Source organism: Cyanistes caeruleus, chromosome 30, assembly GCF_971803275.1.
Source record: "Cyanistes caeruleus chromosome 30, bCyaCae1.hap1.1, whole genome shotgun sequence".
Taxonomy (NCBI): Eukaryota; Metazoa; Chordata; class Aves; order Passeriformes; family Paridae; genus Cyanistes; species Cyanistes caeruleus.
In genome coordinates, this window is record NC_141730.1 from 3,945,461 (window position 1) to 3,965,951 (window position 20,491).

Here is a 20,491-nt window from a genome sequence, read left to right on the forward strand (position 1 = left end):
CGGCCGCCGCACCGGGACGCTTCTCTCCGCCCCGGGGATCCTGAACCCCGCACCAGGGCGGCTCAGGCGGCTGTTGGGTACGACCGGCCTCACAAAATGAGCAAGACGACCCAAGTTAACCAAAATTGCTGGGTTTATTGTATAAAATCCACAGCAGTGTTTATCCCGCCCGATTTCCTTAATTCCACTGCCTCAACAGGGAGCACAACTTTCTCCATACTGAGAAAACTTGAATTTAATTTTACACCTTCCAAGGAGATCCGGAGCCTCCAAACTGGCTCCTCAATCCCACAGGCAATGGGGTATCCGGTTTCTTCCTTTTTTTTTTTTTTTTTTGTCCTCTTCCACAACGATGGAACTGCCAAGATCCTGCCGAACCCGTTTACTTGGAGCATGAAGAAGCCACTGGAAGAGCTGAAAGGAGCTTCAGGGATTCCCTTACGTGCGGAATCAGGGGTATAAATTGCGGGATTAACTCCATGTTATTCCTAAATCAAATTTTTTCCAATATTTCAGGAAAATTACACCACCCCACCCCCCCCCCCCATCCCTTTTAAATCCCATTTCCGGCGACATCAAACGTTAATAGGTTATAGAAAGTATAAAAAATATACAAAACCCCAAAATAGGCTCATTAGGATGCGGATATAAAAATGGGGTACCTACAGATAATGGAATTGTTCCAATTTTATCTTAAAACAATTATTATTGCTGGAATATCCTGTGGTCAGGTAGAGGGAAGAAGGAGGGTGGGAATAGTGGAATCCAAAGGGTTTAAGAGGATGATAAGAAGTGGGAAAAGCTCTAAACTGGGGTGAAAGAAGGAATTCTGGCTTGGAATTTAGTTGTATTTCCAGTCTGCTGGGGAAAAGGGGAGTAAGATTGAAATTTCCATGGATACACTGACATTTTCTTGGGTGAACTTAGAGCTGTTTGAACAATTCCATGTCATAAAAGGGGTTTTTAAAGCTAAATATAGTCTGAATTCCATATGGAGATGTATACAAGAGATATGGAACAATTAGTGAAAATCCCTGCCTCATTCACAAACTCCACTTTTCCAAGCTTCCATGAAAAGGCCAATGCTAATGTTGGGCTATAGACGGGGTAATTCCAGGGGGGGCTGCAGATCCTGCTGTGCTTGGGGCTGGAATGCTGCAGGCTGATCCCAGGTTTAATTCCAAACTGCACTTTTCAATCTCTTTGGATATTGCATTTGTTGGCATTCATTTGGATTTAATTAAGGAGGTTATCAAAGAGGTTTAATTGATCCCTTTCTGCTACAGGGGGAAGGGGGTGCCAGGCATTAGATCCAACAGGCTTTTCCAGAGGAAACACTGGATTCCATGGAATCCCACCTGCTCCAGTAACAATTGAGGAGTGCAGAGAGGACAAAACCTGTGATTTGAACCCTGAAAATAAGGGACAGAAAAAAATCCATAGGGAATGAGGAATTTCCAGGGAATAAGGAGTTCTCAAGGGAATAAGAAATTCTCTAGGGAATGAGGAGACTGAGGACCAGCTCTAAAAAACAGGATGAAACTGCTAAAATCTATTCAGGAGCTTTTTCCCTAAATTTCTTTCAAATGTGCAAACGGGCTGGGACTCAGGAAAGGGTGTTGGGAGCACTGGGAAGGATCCCAGGGTGGGATCCTGGGCTTCAGCAGCCGGAGGAGTGTGCTGAGCCCAGCTGGCCAGCTGCCAGCAACAGGATGTCCTTCTTCTCCTTATGGAATCGCAGCTCCTTCCCAGCCAGCCGGGCCTCATCCAGCTCCCGCTCCGTGGCCGCCAGCTCCCGGGAAAGTGCACCCGGAATGCTCTGCTCCCGGTTCACCCAGTCCAGGGCCATCTGGTTCCGGATGTCATCGTCCAGAGCACGGTGGGAATAGTGAGCCAGGACTTCCTGGTGGGAATGGGATGCAGGGTGAAGCTTAGGAGTGGGAAGGAGCAGCAGGATCAAGGTGGCCCCTGAGCAGCCCCGGACTCACCTGGCGTGAGCACTGGCGCTCCCGCATGGCCTTCAGGCTCCCGTTCCAGTGCAACAGCTGGAAAACCGTCATCAGCTCCTGGGATGGCAAGCGGGAGGCATGGTGAGAGCACATACAGGACCAGGATCATGGAATCATGGGGTAGGGCAGAAGGGACCTTGTGAATCACCTGGAGCCCAGGGGGTACACTGGACACCTGCCTGGGTGTTACTGAGCCCCTTCTAACTTGGCCTGGAGCACTTCCAGAGATGGGGCAGCTTCCCTGGACATGGATTCATCCAAAGGCACCACCAGCACCAGGACACTGGGGCAAAATTCCCTGATTAATCTGGACTACAAGGGAGACAGAGCCTCCAATACTCCCTGTGCCAAGAGAATTCTGTGATTCTCTTCTCCAAGATGAACCAGCATCAGCACCAGGTACAATTCCAGGTTTTCCAGTGATTTCTCCCTCCAGGCCACACAAATTCTATTCAAAAACTGGGACCTGTTAGGCTTCCCAAACCCAGATGGACCTGGGAATCTTCATCCCAGAGTCTCCATCTGCGAACAGGGCCCTGAACATAAACACCACTTGTCTGTCACCCTGGAGCATTCCCATACCAGGGAAAGGAGCCAGCAGAGGGGTTGGAGAAGTACAGAATTCCAAACACAGACACATTCCAAAGCTGGATTGTAACCCTGGAGCAGAGTCACACCCAGATTTCTCTTCTAATGAAAATCCAGCTCCAGTGATGTGTGCTCCAGAATCATTCCCAGTCCCTACCCAAGGCCAAGTTGAAATTAAAAGGATTCAGGAATCTCAAGGAACTATTGGAACAACATCCTGGGATGGACAGGGAGTTCCAAACCTGATTTCCCCGGCACTACTCCCATCTGTTTATTCATAAAGGCTGGATTAAAGCCCAGAGGACCCTCCATTCCCAGCTGTTCTAATCTCGATCCATGTTCCAGAACCTTCCCTTGGCAGCTCAGACTTCCCATTGTCCAGATGTTCTTCCCAGCCACATTCCCATTGGGTACAAGAATAGTCCTGTGGTTTGGGGGAGTGTCATGATGCCACTGGCTCCCAGTTCTACAATCCAAGTGTCTTTGGGGGAAACATTTTCCCATCTTTCCGTGTGAGAGCGCTTGCTTCCCTGTTTTCAGGGAGAGGATGAATCCCACTAATTAACTGGACTACTGCAATTAGGACATTTGAAGGTAGCACCTGGAAACATCAGTGACAGTGAGAAATCCAATTCCAAGGACTTTGCACCTAGTACCCTGAATCTGACCAGAATCAGAAGGAAACCCTGAGTTCATTTTCCATAGAAAAGACTAGAAATGCAGCTGTGAGATCAACCCAAATATCCTTTAACCAAATCAGGAATGGGACCTGGGTAGATCAGGAACAGTATCTGCAAAAACTGGAAACAGTACCTGGAACTCCAGCATAGATTTTCCCTTGTTGGACTCCAGCATGAAGCGGAAGGCCCCGATCCCAGTGTTGGGATTATCTGCCTCTTCTCGATTGCCCTGCAGAGACATTCCAGACAGGAGGTGCCATTCCCACCGGATCTGCTCTTATCCCCACTGCACCATTCCCACTCCCAGAAATCCCAGTGGGATCGAGGAGAGCCTGATGCCAGCACAGGCTGAGTTGTCGCACTCTTATCCAGGTGATCCAGCCTCGACCGAATGACATGGGCCACTCTGGCACTCCCTGGACAAATCTGGGGCAGCACCTTAGGATAAATTTGGCTCTCCTGGAGCAGCGAATCCCCCGGGAACAGGATTTTTCCTGCACTGATTCTAAGGCTTTCACAACACCATGGAGACCACAGAGCACCATGAGCCGCATGGCAAGAATTCCCTCTGAGATAATCAGAGCAGGAAAGGGAGAATGCAAAGCTCCCAGTGATAGAAACTAAAATTCCTGGAAAATCCTTGGTTTAAGGAAAACTAGTGGATGTGACAACCCTGTCATGGAGCAGCCAAAAAAATCCACAGCCTTGTTATCCCACCTTGGATTGCAGCACAAAGAACAGAAGAATGAGAGTTAAGCTACACTTAAAATCCTAATACTCCATCAAACCCCCCCACCAAGGAGTTCTAATCCACTCTTTGAGGCTTTTCCTGGGGTCTTCCATCCCCATCCTCACGTTGAAGGATGCCAGGGCCTCAGAGACACTCTTCTCGATGAAGTCGTCAGTGATCCGGCGGGAAGGGTGCTCGTTGAACACGGAATTCATCAGCGCAATCTTGGCTGCGCTCCGGCGTGCCTCAGCCTTAGTGGGACAGAACTGGGGACACATAGCCACAGTCAGGACATTCCCAGGATAGCGACACCCCCTGGACCACCAGGAATGGGAACTGAGCAGGGGTGGAATTAGGAAATCATGCTCCCAGAATCAAAAGAGGTTCAGAAACTCCCATTGCATTGTCAATTAATTAATTACCTCAAACCCAAACTGCTCCGGAATTCCCCCAAAGACCAGGATTTTGGGATGGGATGACCCTGTGGCTGCTGCAATTGTTTCCTTTGGATCCATGTTCCCAACCATGAGAAAGGGCAGGAAGGAATGTGGAACACAGGCAGGATTTGATGGGACATTGGGACTTAAATCTCTTTGGGTTGGGAATTTTCCCAGGAGGGGTGAAGGAATGGATTCCTCCAGTGGGATGTTCCCGGCCCACAGCACAGGGTTGGAATTGGATGGTGTTTAAGGTCCTCTCCAACCCAAGCTATTCCAGGACCCCGTGACCCAACGCTCTGATTTGATTTCCAGAGTCTTTCGGCATCCGGAGAAGAGGTTTTGGGATGAATCCTGAGCCCCAGCAGAGGAATATTCCTCTGCCAGTTTAAACCTCTGCCTAATTCTGGGAAGGAAAAGGAAGGATCAAATCTTGGGAGAAGGAAGATCAGATCCAGCCAATCCAACAGTCTTCCCTGATATCCCATCTCCTACCTCAGCACTAAGGTGCAAGTGACCAGAATAGGGAATAAAGGACACAAAAAAAAGCACAATCCACAGACAAATCTTCCCAGATTGGGATCTGGTGGGGATTTACAGGCCAGGAGCAACTTGCAATTAAATTTCTTTGGAACTAAAGATGTTTAGAGCCAGACGCAGGGGCTGGAATCGGCAGGAGAATGCCCGCACAAGGAGGAGATACTTGGGAAACGATTCCCGTGGGGTCCGGGCGAAGTATTCCCGGGATCGGGATGGTACCTGGAAGCTGCCGAAGCAGCTGCCGCCGGGCAGGGTGACATAGCAGACGTAGGGGGGGCTGGCGGCCGGGACCATCTCGTAGAGTACCAGGGCGCCGTTGCGCAGCTCGGCCCCGCGCGACTGCTTCATCTGCCAGAATTCCTGCAGCGCCTCCACCACGTTCACTGCCGGACACAGCCGGGAGAACCGGCGGGAAAAGCCCCCAGGATTGGCATGGCAGGGTGGCAGTGGGGCACGGAAAGAAGGAAAAGGCGCAAGGGGAGAGGGCGAAGGGCATGAAGAAGGAAGGAAGTGGGGCATGGAAATAAGCAAAAGGAACACGGAAATAAGGAAAAGTGAGAAAAGTGAATAAGGGAAAATTGACCTCCCCCGGTCCGTCGGCATCCCTCGTTCCCCCCTGGTTCCGCTCACCGCGGCCGTAGCCCTGGGTGTGTTTGGCGAAGCTCCGCACCACGGCCTCCACCGCCTCCCGCAGAACCGCAGGCGGCCCGGGCACGGCCCCGGCCCCCGTCCCGGGGGGCGCGGGGGGGCCCTGCAGACCCAGCGGGGGCGGCGGCGGCGGCAGACCGAGCCCCGGCCCCAGCCCCGACGCCGTTCCTGGTGCCGGTCCTAGCCCCGCGGGGGCCCCGGTGAGGCCGGGCCGGGCCCCGCGGGGTCCGGCACCCACCCCGGGCTGCAGCCGCTGAGCCCGCACCGCCTCCATAGCCGCGCTCCCTCCCCAGCACCACACTGTCAATCAGCGCCGCTCCGCGCCCAGCAGCCCAATAGAAGCGCCGGATCCGGGCGGCGGAGGCGGGGAAAGAATCAGCAGGCCAATCACAACGCGGTGCGCGGCTTGCGGGGCGGGGACAGGGCGCGGCGCATTCACCCACTAACACAAATAGCGGTGTGTGGTCGTGGGGCGGTAAGAGGACGGGGATTAGGGGGCTCATTGTCCAATCGCGCTGGGCTTTGTTACATTGACAGGCGAAAAGTCGAATCAAAATGCAGGAAGCACAAAAGAGCAGAGATGGCCGTACGGGATGACAGCCACACTCTTATTGATCAGCAAAAGCAATTAATTGCAAAAGAAACCAATCAAACTCTTCGACACAGATTTACAAGCTGACACTGCAGCAGTCGCCCATTCATGGAGTCTGTTTTGGTATCGGAGTGGGCGGAACCGCGCACAGCCAATGGGAACGAGCCGCGGTGGTTATAGGAAGTGACGCTCGGCCGGGCTTGGGAGCGCGGTCGGGACTGGGCCCGGTGCGGCTCCCGCCCCGCCATGGAGGCCTGGGTGCGCTTTAGCGCCCAGAGCCAGGCCCGGGAGCGTCTCCTCAGGTACAGCTTCGGCTCCCCAGGCCAGCGGGCAGTCGCGGGGGGCCTGGGGCAAGGGGGTAGTGGTGTTTCGGAGGGGGCGGTCACGGGAGCAGGGGGGATGACGGAGAGCTCGGGGAGTGGGGGAGGGAGTCACTGAGACCTCGGAACCCGAGGAGGGGGTTCGCGGGGTTCCCAAAATCCTGGGGCGGCGGGTGGGCCGTCCCGGATGCCTCAGAGCCCAGAGAAGGGGGGTCTGAGGCCCCGGGCTGATATCCCCAGTGGTCTGTGCCCCTCCTGACTCCATCATTGTCCCCAGGGCCGCGCAGTACGCCTGTGCCTTAGCTGGGGCCGCGCTGAGCCGCTCCGGGAACGGCTCCGAGGGCAGCTCCGGGACCCTGAGCCGCCTCCAGCACCTGGAGGCTCATCTGAGCCTGGGCCGCAAGCGTGAGTGGGGGGGATCAGGGTGGTTTTGAGGGGGAACATGGAGGGCCCCCCGGTGACCCCCTCGTGTCCCCTCCTGCAGTGCTGCGCTTGGGGGGCTCGGCCGAGGCCCTGGGAGTGGCCCAGCGCTCGCTGCATCTACCCGACCCTGTCCTGCGCTTCTGCCTCACCCTGTCCCACCTGAACCGTGCCCTCTTCCTGGCCTGTGATAACGTCCTGTGGGCCGGGAAAACCGGGATTCTGCCTGGCCTTGCCACGGACAAGTGGAGCCAGAGGTCCTTCAGGTGAGTGAGGTGGGACATTTGTGGAATGAAGGTTGGAAAAACTTCCTCAGGTTTGTTGGGTGAGCGGGGCAGGGAGGTCAGATTGCCAAGGGAGAGCAGGGAGTGACAATTCCGCTGGGGAGAATAAGGATAGGAATTCCCAAGGGAGGACAGGGAGTGGAACTACTGAAGGAGAGTAGGCAATGAGCTCCCCAAGAGAAGGAAGAGAATTAAATTCGTCCAGGGAGAGCAAGTGGTGAGTTTCCAAAGAAATAGGCCGTCTGAGGGAGACTGGGCAATGGAGTTCCTGAGTGAGGGCAGGGAATGGAATCCCTGGGCTCCTGAGAGTGGGTTCCTGCTGGCTGAACATGACTTTTCCATTCCCCCAGGCATTTCTGTAGCTGTTGGGAGTGGCTAGAGGCTTCTGCTGCTGCTGTTTCCCACTCTCCTATCTCTGCTCCCTGTTTTTCCCAGGTATTACCTGTTTGCTCTGGTGGTGAACCTGAGCCGGGATGCCTACGAGATCCGGGTGCTGCTGGAGCACGCAGAGGCAGCCAGGAAGCGTGGGAAGAGCCCGGAAAACAGGCCCCAGCTCCAGGCTGATGGTAGGATCCAGCGTCTCTGGCTCCACCTGCAGCTCCAGCTGCAGCTCCTTCTCCAGGTGCTCCGGGACAACCCCCCACTACTGCTGGACCTGCTGCGGAATGCCTGTGACCTGGTGATCCCGCTGGAAAAGCTGGGGCTGTGCCGGAGCAGCCCAGGCATCGTGGGATTCTGTGGCCTCACCTCCTCCGTGCTCTCCATCCTCACCATCCTCCATCCCTGGCTCAAACTGAAGCCATAGTTATCCTAGGGGCTTCCTTGGGATGTTTGGGAATCCTGGGGGCTTATCCCAGGGGCTGTGACACCTGGAGCTGACTGGCTCATTCCATTCCCATCATTCCTGACTCCTTGGAGCCACAAGGTTCCAGCATTGGATGCAGCATTGGATCCCACAGGGACATCGGCTCCCAAAATGTGTTTCTCCGCATTGACTTTTCCAGCAATTTTGGAGGTTCAACATTCCCCCTTTCTGTCTGGGAAGCGCCTTTGACTTGGAGCCAACTAATGGGGAATTTTTGGGGCTGGAAAATGTGGATTGCTGGGGGCCTCCCATGGTTTTTGGTGGGGTGAAGCCATGGGTTTGTGATGAATCTGGTGCCAGATAGCGTATCCAACCCCAAATTGTTTGAGCAATTTTCCTGCCTTATAAGAAAGCTGAGTGCAGGGAGAGGGGAATGGGAAGAATGGGTGTCAGGGATAAATCCATGGCTTTTGGGGGGAAATTCAGGCAGGAATTTGCTCTCCTGAACCTTCCATGAAAGCCCAGGGGAAGGAAGTGACTGAAGTGAGTTGCGTCAAGTTGGGGAGGATCGCTCCCAGCATTCCCATAGGGATTTCCCTCCACTGGAGAATACCGAGGGGACTTGGCATGCTGAGTGCTTCCCAGCAGATCCACCTCCCTTCTTCTGCCCAGAGCTGCACAGATCCACCCTGGCTGCACTTCCCTTCCCAGCTATCCTGTTCGGTGGTGTTTTTTGGGAAAAATCAGAATGTGGCTGGCTCTCTGTTGGGATTCCCTGCACCCGGTATTTGTGGTGCTGCTCCCTCACTGAATTCCCTTTTTCCCTGGATTCTGAACCCTGGATTGCGTGTGGCCCCAACCCAGTTCTGATGCCTGTTACTAAGCCCTGGACTGAGGGACACACTGGGAGCTGGGAATTACTTAAATCCAGAGGCAGATTGTCCTTGGACCCCTCCCTGGGAGAGCAGGAATGTCCTCTTGAAGGTTTTTTGGGAGCTCTGTACTGAAATGCCACCCACTCCTGGGCCCATCTGGACTGTGCCAAAGGCTTTTTCCTGGAAAAACCAGGCATTGAAGGCTTTGGAGCAGTGTATATCCTAGTGGGAATTGGGATGGGGAGAAGCACTCCAGGGGATCCCACAGTGTCAGTGTAATTAATTAATTAATTAAATTATTAAAGTGCAGCAGCCTCCAGTCCCTGTGTCCTGGGATATTTGGATATGCAGGGCACTGGGATGGGCTGGGAATGCTGGACTGGGAGGACTGGCCTGGGACCCTTCTGTGGTTTCAGGGGACATTGGAGAACCCTTGGATCTGGGGAGGGAAAATCCCTGCTTTTCCTGGCACCAAAAGGTGGGCAGAGGGGATACCCAGTCCCTGTCTCTTCCCATTCCCATCCTGTCTCTCTGGTGTTGCTGTTCCTGTCCCAGCTGAGCCTGGGCCAACTTCCTGTACCCCAGAGGCTGCCCTGGGGAGGTTTGGCAGGGGTGAGATGCAGCGGAGAGATTTTGGAGGGGGATTTGAGTTGTCCAGTGGCATTTGGGTATTGAGAGACTGCCAGCTTATTCACCAGCTTTCACAGAAGTAAACGTGAGCACCGTTTATTTCTATCTTTAGCACACCTTTTATAGGGTTCTACAGGGTCCGCAGGCAAGGCAAGCTACTATTGGCTAATACACACAAGTTTACATTTTTTCCCTTGTACACAAGGATATTGTTTTGCTTTACTCTCTCTTCTGCGGGAAGGTTTCAAGGACTTTAGCCTTTAATATCACAACTTATTTCAAGGACTGGTTTGTGCAGACAGGCCTTTACTAATATATAAAATATATCAACATTTGGGCATTGGGAAGGAGAAAGAATCTGGAGCGGTAGGAGGCTCCCCCCGTGCCTCAGTTTCCCCTGTGACCGAGGAGGCCCCTACCTGTGCTGGTGGGGCCCTACCTGGGTGGGGCCATCTGTGGCCGCAGCTGGAGCTGCACAGTTGCTGTTTGTCTGTTTTTCTCCTCATTCCTTGTTTTTTTTCCCCTGAAAATTCCAGCCCATCCCACAGCCGCTGGCAGCAGACAAGTTTCCCTCTGTCCTAAATTGCAGAGTTTGAAATTTTCCCTTTTTTTTTTTTTTTTCCCCCGAATCCACTCAAGAGCTCAGTCCGGGAGGTGGCAATGTCATCAGGAGGACGTGGCAACCCAAAATCCACCTAAAACCACACAAAATCTGCCCAAGCCCTAACCAAACCCCACCCAGACCCAGCGGTGACCCCCAAGACCCCTTATTCCAACCCACTCCTGACGGTCCCCACGGGGAAGATCCAGGTGTCACTGCCACCTCTGTGTGGTTCAGTCCTTGGGGGACATACACACTTTTCCCTCCCCATTTTTCCAGAAAAAAGTGGAAAAATCCCTTTCCAGCACCCCCTAAATGCCTGGTACCCCCACGAAATCCTGCACCCACCTCCTCCCTTTTTCCTGTGTTTGTACCACTTTGCCTGTTTTTTTTTCTCCCAAACTCTTTGCCACCCCACCCCCCCCACCCCCCCAAACCACATTTATTTTTAGCAGCCAATTGAAGATGAAGGAGGAGGGAAAATATACTGAAAAAAGAGGAAAGAAAAAGGGAAAAACCCAGGATTTTGTCCTGGCTGGAGCCAGAGTCACCATTGAGCTTCAGCACGGCGATGTGGGCTGTGGGGACCCGGGGGGTGCTCCTGGCGCTGTTTCTGCTCCCAGGTAACACCCACACCTACCTCCCCCCTCCCCTCCAAATCCCCTGGTTTTGGGCTATTTTGGGGTGTTTTGGGGCTGTTGGAGGAGGGAGGGTGTGGAGCCGGGTACTCATTAATCCGAGTGCAGCCAAGCGTGGTTCCCCCCTCTCTGAATGTCTTGGGGGAGGGGAGGGTTTGGGATAAAACAGGCCAGTTATGGTCAATGCCCCCCCCCAATATATTTTGGAGCTTTTTTGGAGGGAGAAGACAACTATATCTCCTTGGATTTGGGGTAGAGTGAGGGTGGAACAAAAGTGGACCTAAAATCCGGCTTTAATGGAAAATATTTTTTTTTTTTTATTTTAAAGAAAAACCAAAAAGGGAATTTCCATCCCCCCTTCCCCCCGGTGGAGGGGGGAGAGATTCATGCCCCCACAACCCAGTGGGGCCCCCCACGCTCCCCACCGCGAGGGAAACTGAGGCACGTGGGCAGTGCTGGGCACTGTGGGACTTTGGGTGGGGGAGGCTAGGGACTTAATTTGGGTGGCGGGGATGTGGGTTTGGGGTGCTGGGGGTTCTCCATTCCCCTCTTCCCTGCAGTTTCCTCTTTCCCACTGGGGTGCCGGGCACCCCAGTCCCCTTCCCGGGTGCCACTGGAGGGGTGCGGGATGCCCTCCCCACCTCAGGACCCTCCGTAACTTCTCCAGGGCTCTGTGAGGGGTTCAACATCGACGTGGGGCATTCGCGGATCTTCCAGGGACCCCCCGAGTCCCAATTTGGGTACCGGGTGCTGCAGTGGGGTGGCAATGGGGACAAGTGGTGAGTGATCTCTGGGGGAGACCCCGGGGGAGACAGAAGAGAAGGGGGAACTGAGGCGGGAAAGGGGAGATTGAGGTGGGGAAAAGGAAACTGAAGCAGGGAGCGGGGGGAAAACTGACGTAGGAAAGGGGAAACAGGAAGGGGGGCAGTGAGGTGGGGAAGAGGGAAACTGAGGGTGGGTGGGGGAAACTGAGTCAAAAAAGGAGAGAAGGGAGGGGGAAACTGAGGTGGGAAGCCAAAACTGCGGTGGGAAGTGGGGGAAGTGAGTTTGGGAAAGGAAAACTTAGGCAGGGAGAGGGAAGATTAAGTTTGGGAAGGGGATGCATATGAGGGCAGAGGCCGGAGCAGCAGGAGGCCGTGGCCAGATGGCTGGACAGACAGATGGAAACGGCCTTAGTGCTGCAGTGTGGGAGGCAGAGCCTGGTCCCAAAAACATGGCAGCTGGGTTGGAATGGGGCGGGGGTGGTGATAACCACGGTGTCCCCTGTGTGTCCTTCCCTGTGTTTCCCCTATTGTCCCTCCAGGCTGCTGGTGGGGGCCCCGTGGGATGGGAATGGTCAAGGTGACATCTACAAGTGCGGCGTGAGACTCCAAAACTCCTCCTGTGCCAAGGCCAACCTCGGTACAGGTGGGTGGGTGTGGCCGGTAAGGCCTGGGGTGCCCCATGGTGCTCACCCCGCTTTTGTCCCTGCGTCCTCAAGGGGCTGCAGCTCCGTGGCTCCGCAGCAGCGCCGGACACCTTGGGATGACACTAGTGGACTCCAAGGATGGTGGGTTTGTGGTAAGCAGAACCTCTGCAGAGGAAAACTGAGGCATGGCAGGAGATGGGGGGAGGGAGATGAATGTCACCCCCTGCTCTTTCCTCATGTCACCCCCCAAGGCATGCGCCCCGCTTTGGTCCCAGGAATGTGGCACCTCTGTGTTCAGCTCTGGCCGCTGTGTCCATCTCAATGAGGAGCTCCAGCTCATGGGGACCATTGCACCCACAGCACAGCGTGAGTGGGGTGGGATGTACTGGGATATACCGGGATGTGCCACCCTGGTGTCACCGTGTCCCCTGCCAGGCTGTTCTACCTACATGGACATCATCCTGGTTCTGGACGGCTCCAACAGCATCTACCCCTGGGAGGAGGTGCAGGCATTCCTCGGGAACATCCTGGGGCGCTTCTTCATTGGTCCTGGGCAGACCCAGGTCAGGCAATGGTACCTTGGCCACCACAGTGTCCCCAAGGCTGGGATGGTGTCCCCATCACCATCAAGGGCAAGGTGGTTGTCTCCAGGGCAATGCTGTTGCCCCTGGGGTGATGCCAGCCTTGGGCTGGATGTCATTGTCCCTGGAGTGACATCATTTTCTCCAAGGTGACACCACCCCTGTGGAGATGCTGCCCTGGGGTGACATTGTTGTCCCCAGGACTATGCCAGCTGGAGATGGTTTTGGAGGGGCCAAAGGTTCCCTTTTCCAGGGATTAGGGGTTCCCCTGGGATTTAGGGGGTCCCTGGCTCAGGTTTCCCCCTGTTTTAGGGGGGGCTGCCATACAGTGACAGGTGGTACAGGAGCAGGTGTTGGGGCAGCACCCTGGGGATTTGAGGGGTCCTTGTGGACTTGGGTATTCCCTGGGGATTTGAGGGATGTCCGTGTGGATTTGGGGCTCCCTCTGGCTCTGACTCTCCCCATTTCAGGTGGGGGTGCTGCAGTACGGGGAGCGGCTGGTGCAGGAATGGGCGCTGGGGCAGCACCCTACGGCGCAGAGCCTGCTCGAGGCCGCCCGGAACCTGACGCGTCAGGAGGGGAGGGAGACGCGGACGGCCATGGCCATCCGTCAGGCATGGTGGGCTCTGGAATGGGAATTTGAGTGGGATTGGGAATGGAGGCAGAATTGCAAATGGGATTGGCGTCAGGATTGGGATCAGGAGTGAGGCTAGGTTGGGATCAGAATTGGGATTAGGGTCTAGGTTGGGATTTGAAAAAGGATGGGAATTGGAATTGGTATCAGGCTTGGGATCAAGTCAGGATTTGGATTGGGGTTGGGTTTGGGATTGGGGTCATGATTGGGACTGGGATTTGCATCAGGGTTGGGGTTGGGACCAGGATCAGGGTTGGGAGCAGGGCTGGTCAGGACTGGGGGGAGTATTAGGAGGAACAAGGGCTCATTCTGCCAGCCACATTCCCACAGCACAGAGTCCTTCAGCCCGGCGCAAGGTGGGCGCCCAGGGGCCACACGGCTGCTGCTGGTGGTGACAGATGGGGAGTCCCACGACGGGGACGAGCTGCCAGCAGCGCTGGAGGAGTGCGACCGGCACAATGTCACCCGCTATGCCATCGCCGTGAGGCCCCTTCCACCGATCCCCATCCCTGCGTTTCACTTACTCCCAGGGGGGCTCCTGCTGACCCTTGTCTCTCCCTCAGGTCCTGGGGCACTACCTGCGTCGGCAGCAGGATCCCGAGGATTTCATCCGGGAAATCAAGTTCATTGCCAGTGATCCTGATGAGAAGTATTTCTTCAATGTCACAGATGAGGCTGCCCTCAATGATATCGTGGATGCTCTGGGAGATCGGATCTTCAGCCTGGAAGGTGCTGGCTTGAGGCCGGCATCCCAGGATGGGCTGGGAATTCCAGCTGGAAGTGCAGCTGGAGGAATAGAGTCTCCTTCCTCCCCTGGTCAGGCACCCATGGGGACAACGAGAGTGCCTTCGAGCTGGAGATGTCCCAGATCGGCTTTTCTATCCACCACCTTGAGGTGATCCCACTGAGAAAAGTGGAAAATAACCCTCAGCCCATCTCAGCCCTGCTGAGTATCCTGGGAAGGGAGAGTGATATTGGTGGGGGTTGAGGACACTGAGGCATTGCAGTGTCTCTGGGTTGACATGTCCCACCCATCCCGGCAGGATGGGATCCTCTTTGGAATGGTTGGAGCCTATGACTGGGAGGGGGGTGTGCTGGAGGAGAGCCAGCGTGGGCGCATTGTTCCACCCTGGGAAGCGTTTCAGGAAGAATTCCCGCTGGAGCTGAAGAATCACGCAGCGTATCTGGGTATGGGGGATCCCAAGGGATGAGGGTGTCCCAAGGAATATGCTCCATATCCTTGAGATTTGAGATTAATCAGGGGTGTTCCATATCCTGGAGATCAGGGGTGAAGTGGGGATGCTCCATGTAATGGATATTTGGGATGCTTGGTGATACAGAGATTTTCCATGTCCCAGGGATGCTCCATGTCCTGTGTATTTGGGGTGCCCTGGGAATACTCCATACTCCAGGGATGTTCCAAACCTGGATATTTAGGGTGGCCCAGGATCACACTGGGGACCCTGTCTCTCTGGGTCTGTCTCACTGACCCTGCTTCCGCCCCGCCAGGGTACTCTGTGTCCTCGCTGCAGCTCCCGGGGGGGCAGCGCTTGTTAGTGGCTGGTGCCCCCCGATTCCAGCACAAGGGCAAAGTTCTCCTCTTCCAGCTGGACCCCATGGGGACCGTGACGGTGGCCCAGGCATTAATGGGGGAGCAGGTGAGGGGTGGCCAGGGGGACTTGAAGGCCTTGGGGCAGGGAGTTTGGGCCTCGTACCCCCCCTCAGCCTCACAGACCCTTGCACCCCCAGATCGGCTCCTACTTCGGCAGTGAGGTCTTGGCCCTGGACCTGGAGGGAGATGGGGACAGTGACCTGCTGCTGGTGGGCGCGCCCACCTACCTGGGGGGCCAGAGCAGGGAGACTGGGAGGGTCTATGTGTACCGTGTGGGGCAGGTGAGAGGGTAGGTGTGGGCCTGCGGCTGTCGGGCAGGGTGGGTAGCTGTACGTCGTGGGGCAGGTGGGGGGCTGGGGCGAGGGTAGGTGACGGGCGGGGGACTGGGGTGGACGGGGAGGTCGGGGTGCACTGGGGACAGAGGTCTGAGAGGATCAGCGAGATGCAGAGGGATTGGAGGGTATCGGGGGAACACAGAGGGATTGAGAGGGTGCCTGTCCCGTGGGGGTACCGAGGGTCCCCCCGCACCACCCAGGACCGCCTGAGCCCCGCAGGGTCGCTGCACCCTGAGCCGAGGCAGCAGGATTCCAGATTCGGTTCCGCCCTGGGCGTGGTGCCGAACCTGAGCCAGGACGGGCTGGCCGGAGCCGTGGTGGGAGCTCCGCTGGAGGACGAGCACCGCGGCGCTCTCTACGTGTTCCACGTCTCCCCGGCCACCCTCCTGCCCCAGTACAAGCAGGTGAGATGGCGCTGGGAGGGGCTCGGTGTCGGGGTTGCGGTGATCACGACCCTGTAAGAGCCACTGGCTGTGCCACAACTCTCGTTCCCAGCGCATCGAGGCGGCGGCGCTGGGGTGGAGCCTCCGGTATTTCGGGATCAGCGTGGATGGACGGGTGGACATGGACGGGGACGGCCTGGTGGACGTGGCCGTGGGGGCACATGGTGCGGCTGTAGTGCTCCGGTGAGTAGGGGTCAGGGGGTGAGGGACACGGACATCCCAGCCATGGGGATACCCCGGGAATAGGAACATGGAGAAAGGACAGAGGCAGCCTGGGGACAGAGACATGTGGGTCATGAGGACATTCAGGGGGAAGGGGACTCTGTGCCTCAGTTTCCTCTTGTAAGAACGTGGGATCCTCCCAGGGCTCTCCATGCCTCAGTTTCCCCTGTGACAAGATCCAGGTTAGGGCTGGGTGGGTGTCTCTGTTCTCACATGATCCTGATGAAATCCCAGGTGTGACTGTGTCCCTCAGGTCCCGCTGGATTATCCAGGTGTTCGCATGGATGTCTGTGGAGCCAGCAGCTGTCAGTGTCACACAACGGAACTGCCAGCGCAGTGGCTCCAGCGCCGTCTGCCTCCGGGCCCGGATCTGCTTCCATGCCGAGACACGCACACGGAACCCTGTGGACATGGATATTGGTGAGTGTTGGCAATAGGGGACAGCAGGGTCCTTGGAGCATCCTTGGAGTATCCCTGGTTGTCCCTGGAGCATCCCGGAAGCATTCCAAAGCATCCTGGAGCATCCTTGGAATATCCCAGGGTATTACCAGAGCATCCCTGGCTGTCCCCAGAGAATCCCAGGGTGGGATTAGAACTCTGGGATTATTCCAGGATTATTTGAGAACCTGGGAGCATTCCAGGAACATTCCAGGAGCATCCCAGGGTGTCCCTGGAATATTCCTGGAGTGTCCCAAGGTGTCCCGGAGAATTCCTGGAGCATACCTGGAGCATCCTGAAAGCCCTGGATTGGCCCTCACAACACCCTCACTGGGTGTTGCTGGAGGATCGCAATGTCCCTGGAGCCTCCCAGGAGCATCCCATGGGCATTCCCTTAATCTTTCCAGAGCATATAGATGGTGATCCTGGACCACCCCTGGAGTATCCCAGGGTAGCCCTGGAATCTCCCAGGAACATCCTGTAGTGTCCCTTGAATATCAGCGGAGCACCCATATCCCTGCTGGGATTCCTGGAGCCCCACTGGATCATGCCACAACATCCTGGAGCCTCTGACCTTCCCTGGTGCCCTCCTGGTGCAACCCAGCCTGTCCCTGGAGCATCCCCAGACTTAAGTGGAGTCGCACTGGAGCACCCCCTCCTGCAGGTGTCTTGGTCCCTGACCCGCTCCCTATCCCCCAGATCTCCGGTACAATGTATCCCTCGAGGACCAGATCCCCGGATCCCGTGCTGCCTTTGACTCGGGTGCCCGCCGACTGCTCCAGCGCCGAATTGAGTTCCCATTGGGAAGGCAGAGCTGCATCCGCATCCCCTTCCACGTCCTGGTCAGCCCCAGGACTCCTCCCTGCCCCACAGGAGGGCTCTTCCTGCCCCCCATTCCTGGGGTCTGACTGGAGTGAGGCTGATAGGATCCCCTGATTCTGCAGGACACCTCAGATTACCTGAGGCCCCTCAGCCTCAGCCTCACCTGGGCCCTGGATGTAGCTGCAACGTCGGTGCTGGATGAGGCATCTCCCACCACCATCCGCAAACTGGTGTGTACTGGGAGGGGTGTTTCCAGACGCTGGGATCACCCCCAGACATCAGGATCACCCCTGGCTCCTTCCAGATCCCATTTTTCAAGGATTGTGGGGATGACGATGAGTGCGTCACCGACCTGGTGCTCAAGGCCACCACGGACATTGTGGGCTCCAGGTACCCCTGGTGTCCTCCTAGTGTCCTCATGGTGTCCCTGAGATCCCAGGAGTCCCCTGTGAATCCCTGGCCTCCAGGCAGAGCCCCCACATCCTGCGGAAGGGCCGAAGGCGGATGCTGGTGGAGGTGGAGCTGGAGAACCGTGAGGAGAATGCCTACAATGTCAGCCTGTGGTTGCACCTGCCTGGAAACCTCCACTTCTCCAGCCTCGTGCTCCAGGTACAGCCTGGGGGGAGGCCCAAATCACTGAGGAGTAAAGGGTAAAGATGGAGACACAGGTCTTTGGAGAACCTCTAGGTCATTCTTGTTCCAACCCATTCCAAGTGGGATGGGTTGGAGTCCATTGGAACCTCAAACCCATTTCAAGTGCAACAGGGGGGTAGGTCCCCAACCTCTCCCAAGTGGGAGCTGAGGGTCTACTGTGTCCCCAGGTGGGAGATCGTATTCCATTGGTCCCCTGTGGCCCCTCAGTATCCCCCTGTGGAGGTCTATTGCTGCCACATCCCAGTGCCCCAAGTACCCAAACTTGATGTCCTGGTCCCCATCGTGTCCCCCTGGCAGGATCCCAGCACGGTGAAGTTGGAGTGCTCAGCACTGGGGAGGCACCACCGGCGCTGCAGTGTCGGGTACCCCGTCTTCCACTCGCAGGCCAAGGTAAGACCCCTGACGCCCTCATGAGCCCCTTGGGACCCCCAAACCCCCACCACACCCCTCTGAGCCCCCCCAGGTGTCCTTCACCCTGGAGCTGGAGTTCAGCTGCTCCGTCCTTCTGGACCGTGCTGAAGTCACTCTCCAGGCCAGCAGGTAGGAGTCTGGGGGGAGTGCTGAACCCTCAGGCGGGGGGGAAGGGGGTGGGGTGTGCACTCCAGGGGCATGGATGGAGTCTGGGGATACTTCAAGTGTCCCCCGTCTAGTGACAGCACTGAGGTGACACCACAGGACAACGTGGTCAAGCTTTCCGTCCCCATCCGCTATGAGCCCAACCTGTTCCTGTCCAGGTGGGGCTGAGAGAATGTGAAAGCAGAGTGGGATAGTCATGGAGGGGGACACGCATGATGGATATGATTCTCCTGTGTGCCCCACTCAGTAATACCAACCTGCATCGCTATGAAGTTCATCCCCTTGGCACCTTCAGCCACAGCTCTGGCCCTGAGTTTACCACCACAGTCAAGGTGAGATGATGAGGGCCTGGGGAGTGGGGCTCGGGGGAGCCCTGGCTCATCACGTGCCCGTCCAGGTGCAGAATTTGGGGTGCTACTCCATCCAGAATGTCACCTTGCACATGGCCCTGCCAGCACTGGGCCACCATCAGGCCACCATCTTGTCTGTCACCAATGTCCTCACTGAAAATGTGAGTACTGGGGATACTTAGGGGACCTCAGCGGGGGTCCCTTTGAACGCCCTCTCTCCCTCCCCAGGCCACCTGCATGCTGCAACTCCCTGATGAGAGGACACAGGTGGTCCCGGTGCCCCCTGAGGATCTGCTGCACATGGACAGGCTGGTAGGGATCACTGTGCCCACCCCCACCCCCCAGGAATTTGGAGGGTTCAGGGGGGGATCCCCACCACTCCCCCCCAAATTTTTTCCCCCCAGGACTGTTCCAACACCTGGTGCCAGGAGCTGAGCTGCCACTTGGAGAGGCTGGAGCGTGGTGGGGGAGTCTCCATCCAGCTCCTGCGGACCCTCCACAACAGCTTCTTCAGTGGAGTGAGTAAAGTGGGGGGCATGTGGGGAATTGGGGCGCCCCCACTCCAGGGAGGATCCCAAGTGGGGAGCACACATGGCTCAGAACTCCCCTTTTCCCATATCCAGGTGAAATTCCGGAGTGTGAGGATAGTCAGCAGTGTCTGGCTGGGGGTCACAGGGGGCATGTTGGTGCTGGAGAAGGGGGTGCAGCGCAGGGAGGTAGGACCCCCTCCCCAGTTCCCCTTTTCCCCCCCCCTTTATCTTGGTTTCCCTCCCCAAATTCCCTATTCTCCATCAATGCCTGTTTTACCTCCAATCCGTTTCCCCTCTAGTCTTTGCTTTTTTTTACAAATTCCTTCTTTCCACCCAAGTCAAGTTTTCCTCCCCAAATTCCCTCTTCCTCCCCACCATCCTGGTTTTCTCCTCAATTTCTCCTTCCTCTTGACAATCCCTGTGTTCCTGCAGCTGGTGCTGGAAGTGCTCCAGGAAAGGCGGGTGCCCGTGTCTCTGTGGATCCTGGGAGGCAGTGCCCTGGGGGGACTCCTGCTCCTGGCACTACTCAGCCTTGGCCTCTGGAGGGTGAGGAGGGTGATGTTATCACCCTGGGGGAGGGTCACAATGCCACCTTGAGAGGGTCATGATGTCATCCCGAGGGGGAAGTATCAATCCCCCCCTCCCTCCCGAGGAAGGACATTTTCACCTCCCCAATTCCTCCTCTTTCCCCTTTGCCTGCAGCTGGGATTCTTCTCCCACCGGAAGCCCTCCCGAGAGGAGGAGGATGAGGAGCACTGAGATGGCAGCTCTGGCGGGAGGACGTCCCAGAACCTCCCTCCTGGGGACACATTCCAGAGCCATCCCAGGGCTGGGACTCCTGGGCTGGTGGAGGGATGACCAAGCATGCGTGAGGGTGGAGCTGGAGGATCTGGGGGAACATCTAGAAGCGGGAAAAGTGGGAGTGAGCTGGAATGGAGCAGCTCCAGAAATAAAGCTCTGGCCTGCGGTTCTGCTGTGTCCTACATCCCTGTGCACGCAGATGATGTGAGAGCAGGAAAGTGGCTTGATTCAGGGAAAAGCCTCTGGACTGATCCCAAGTGCAACACAGAGAGGGATGGGGGAAATCTA

General features: G+C 56.4%; 3 protein-coding genes across 19 annotated transcripts; 2 read left to right on the forward strand and 1 right to left on the reverse strand.

Annotated features, from left to right (window-relative positions):
* Positions 1–115: 115 nt before the first annotated feature.
* LIX1L (limb and CNS expressed 1 like) lies at positions 116–5,927 on the reverse strand. 2 transcript variants are annotated; one of them, XM_023941827.2, is made up of 6 exons: positions 5,615–5,927; positions 5,204–5,367; positions 4,133–4,273; positions 3,411–3,506; positions 1,989–2,066; positions 116–1,903 (listed from the first exon to the last, which is right to left on the reverse strand). In XM_023941827.2, exons 1-6 carry the CDS (start codon positions 5,904–5,906, stop codon positions 1,661–1,663), a joined length of 1,014 nt encoding a protein of 337 aa, XP_023797595.2. In that variant the 5' UTR covers positions 5,907–5,927; the 3' UTR covers positions 116–1,660. The 2 variants fall into 2 exon arrangements, with proteins under 2 accessions (XP_023797595.2, XP_086722270.1); XM_086866144.1 differs by lacking the exon at positions 5,204–5,367 and having other exon boundaries at positions 5,568–5,927.
* PEX11B (peroxisomal biogenesis factor 11 beta) lies at positions 5,823–9,247 on the forward strand. Its single transcript, XM_023941759.2, has 4 exons — positions 5,823–6,526; positions 6,822–6,949; positions 7,029–7,230; positions 7,684–9,247. Exons 1-4 carry the CDS (start codon positions 6,471–6,473, stop codon positions 8,051–8,053), a joined length of 756 nt encoding a protein of 251 aa, XP_023797527.1. The 5' UTR covers positions 5,823–6,470; the 3' UTR covers positions 8,054–9,247.
* A 695-nt stretch (positions 9,248–9,942) lies between these two features.
* On the forward strand, positions 9,943–20,385 carry ITGA10 (integrin subunit alpha 10). Of its 16 annotated transcripts, none has more exons than XM_086866132.1 (30): positions 9,943–10,782; positions 11,465–11,576; positions 12,101–12,204; positions 12,278–12,357; positions 12,457–12,571; positions 12,641–12,768; positions 13,257–13,405; positions 13,751–13,901; positions 13,984–14,149; positions 14,242–14,315; positions 14,464–14,608; positions 14,930–15,078; positions 15,170–15,313; positions 15,568–15,771; positions 15,863–15,993; positions 16,286–16,452; positions 17,170–17,312; positions 17,415–17,522; positions 17,597–17,682; positions 17,760–17,901; positions 18,244–18,336; positions 18,410–18,486; positions 18,597–18,680; positions 18,770–18,854; positions 18,920–19,033; positions 19,101–19,184; positions 19,277–19,390; positions 19,496–19,588; positions 19,835–19,948; positions 20,105–20,385. In XM_086866132.1, the coding sequence occupies exons 1-30, from the start codon at positions 10,731–10,733 to the stop codon at positions 20,159–20,161; spliced, it is 3,465 nt and encodes a 1,154-aa protein (XP_086722258.1). In that variant the 5' UTR covers positions 9,943–10,730; the 3' UTR covers positions 20,162–20,385. The 16 variants fall into 16 exon arrangements, 13 of the variants coding, with proteins under 13 accessions (XP_086722258.1, XP_086722259.1, XP_086722256.1 ...); XM_086866133.1 differs by having other exon boundaries at positions 12,101–12,198; XR_015279867.1 differs by lacking the exon at positions 18,597–18,680 and having other exon boundaries at positions 12,101–12,198; positions 18,681–18,854.
* Positions 20,386–20,491: the final 106 nt, after the last annotated feature.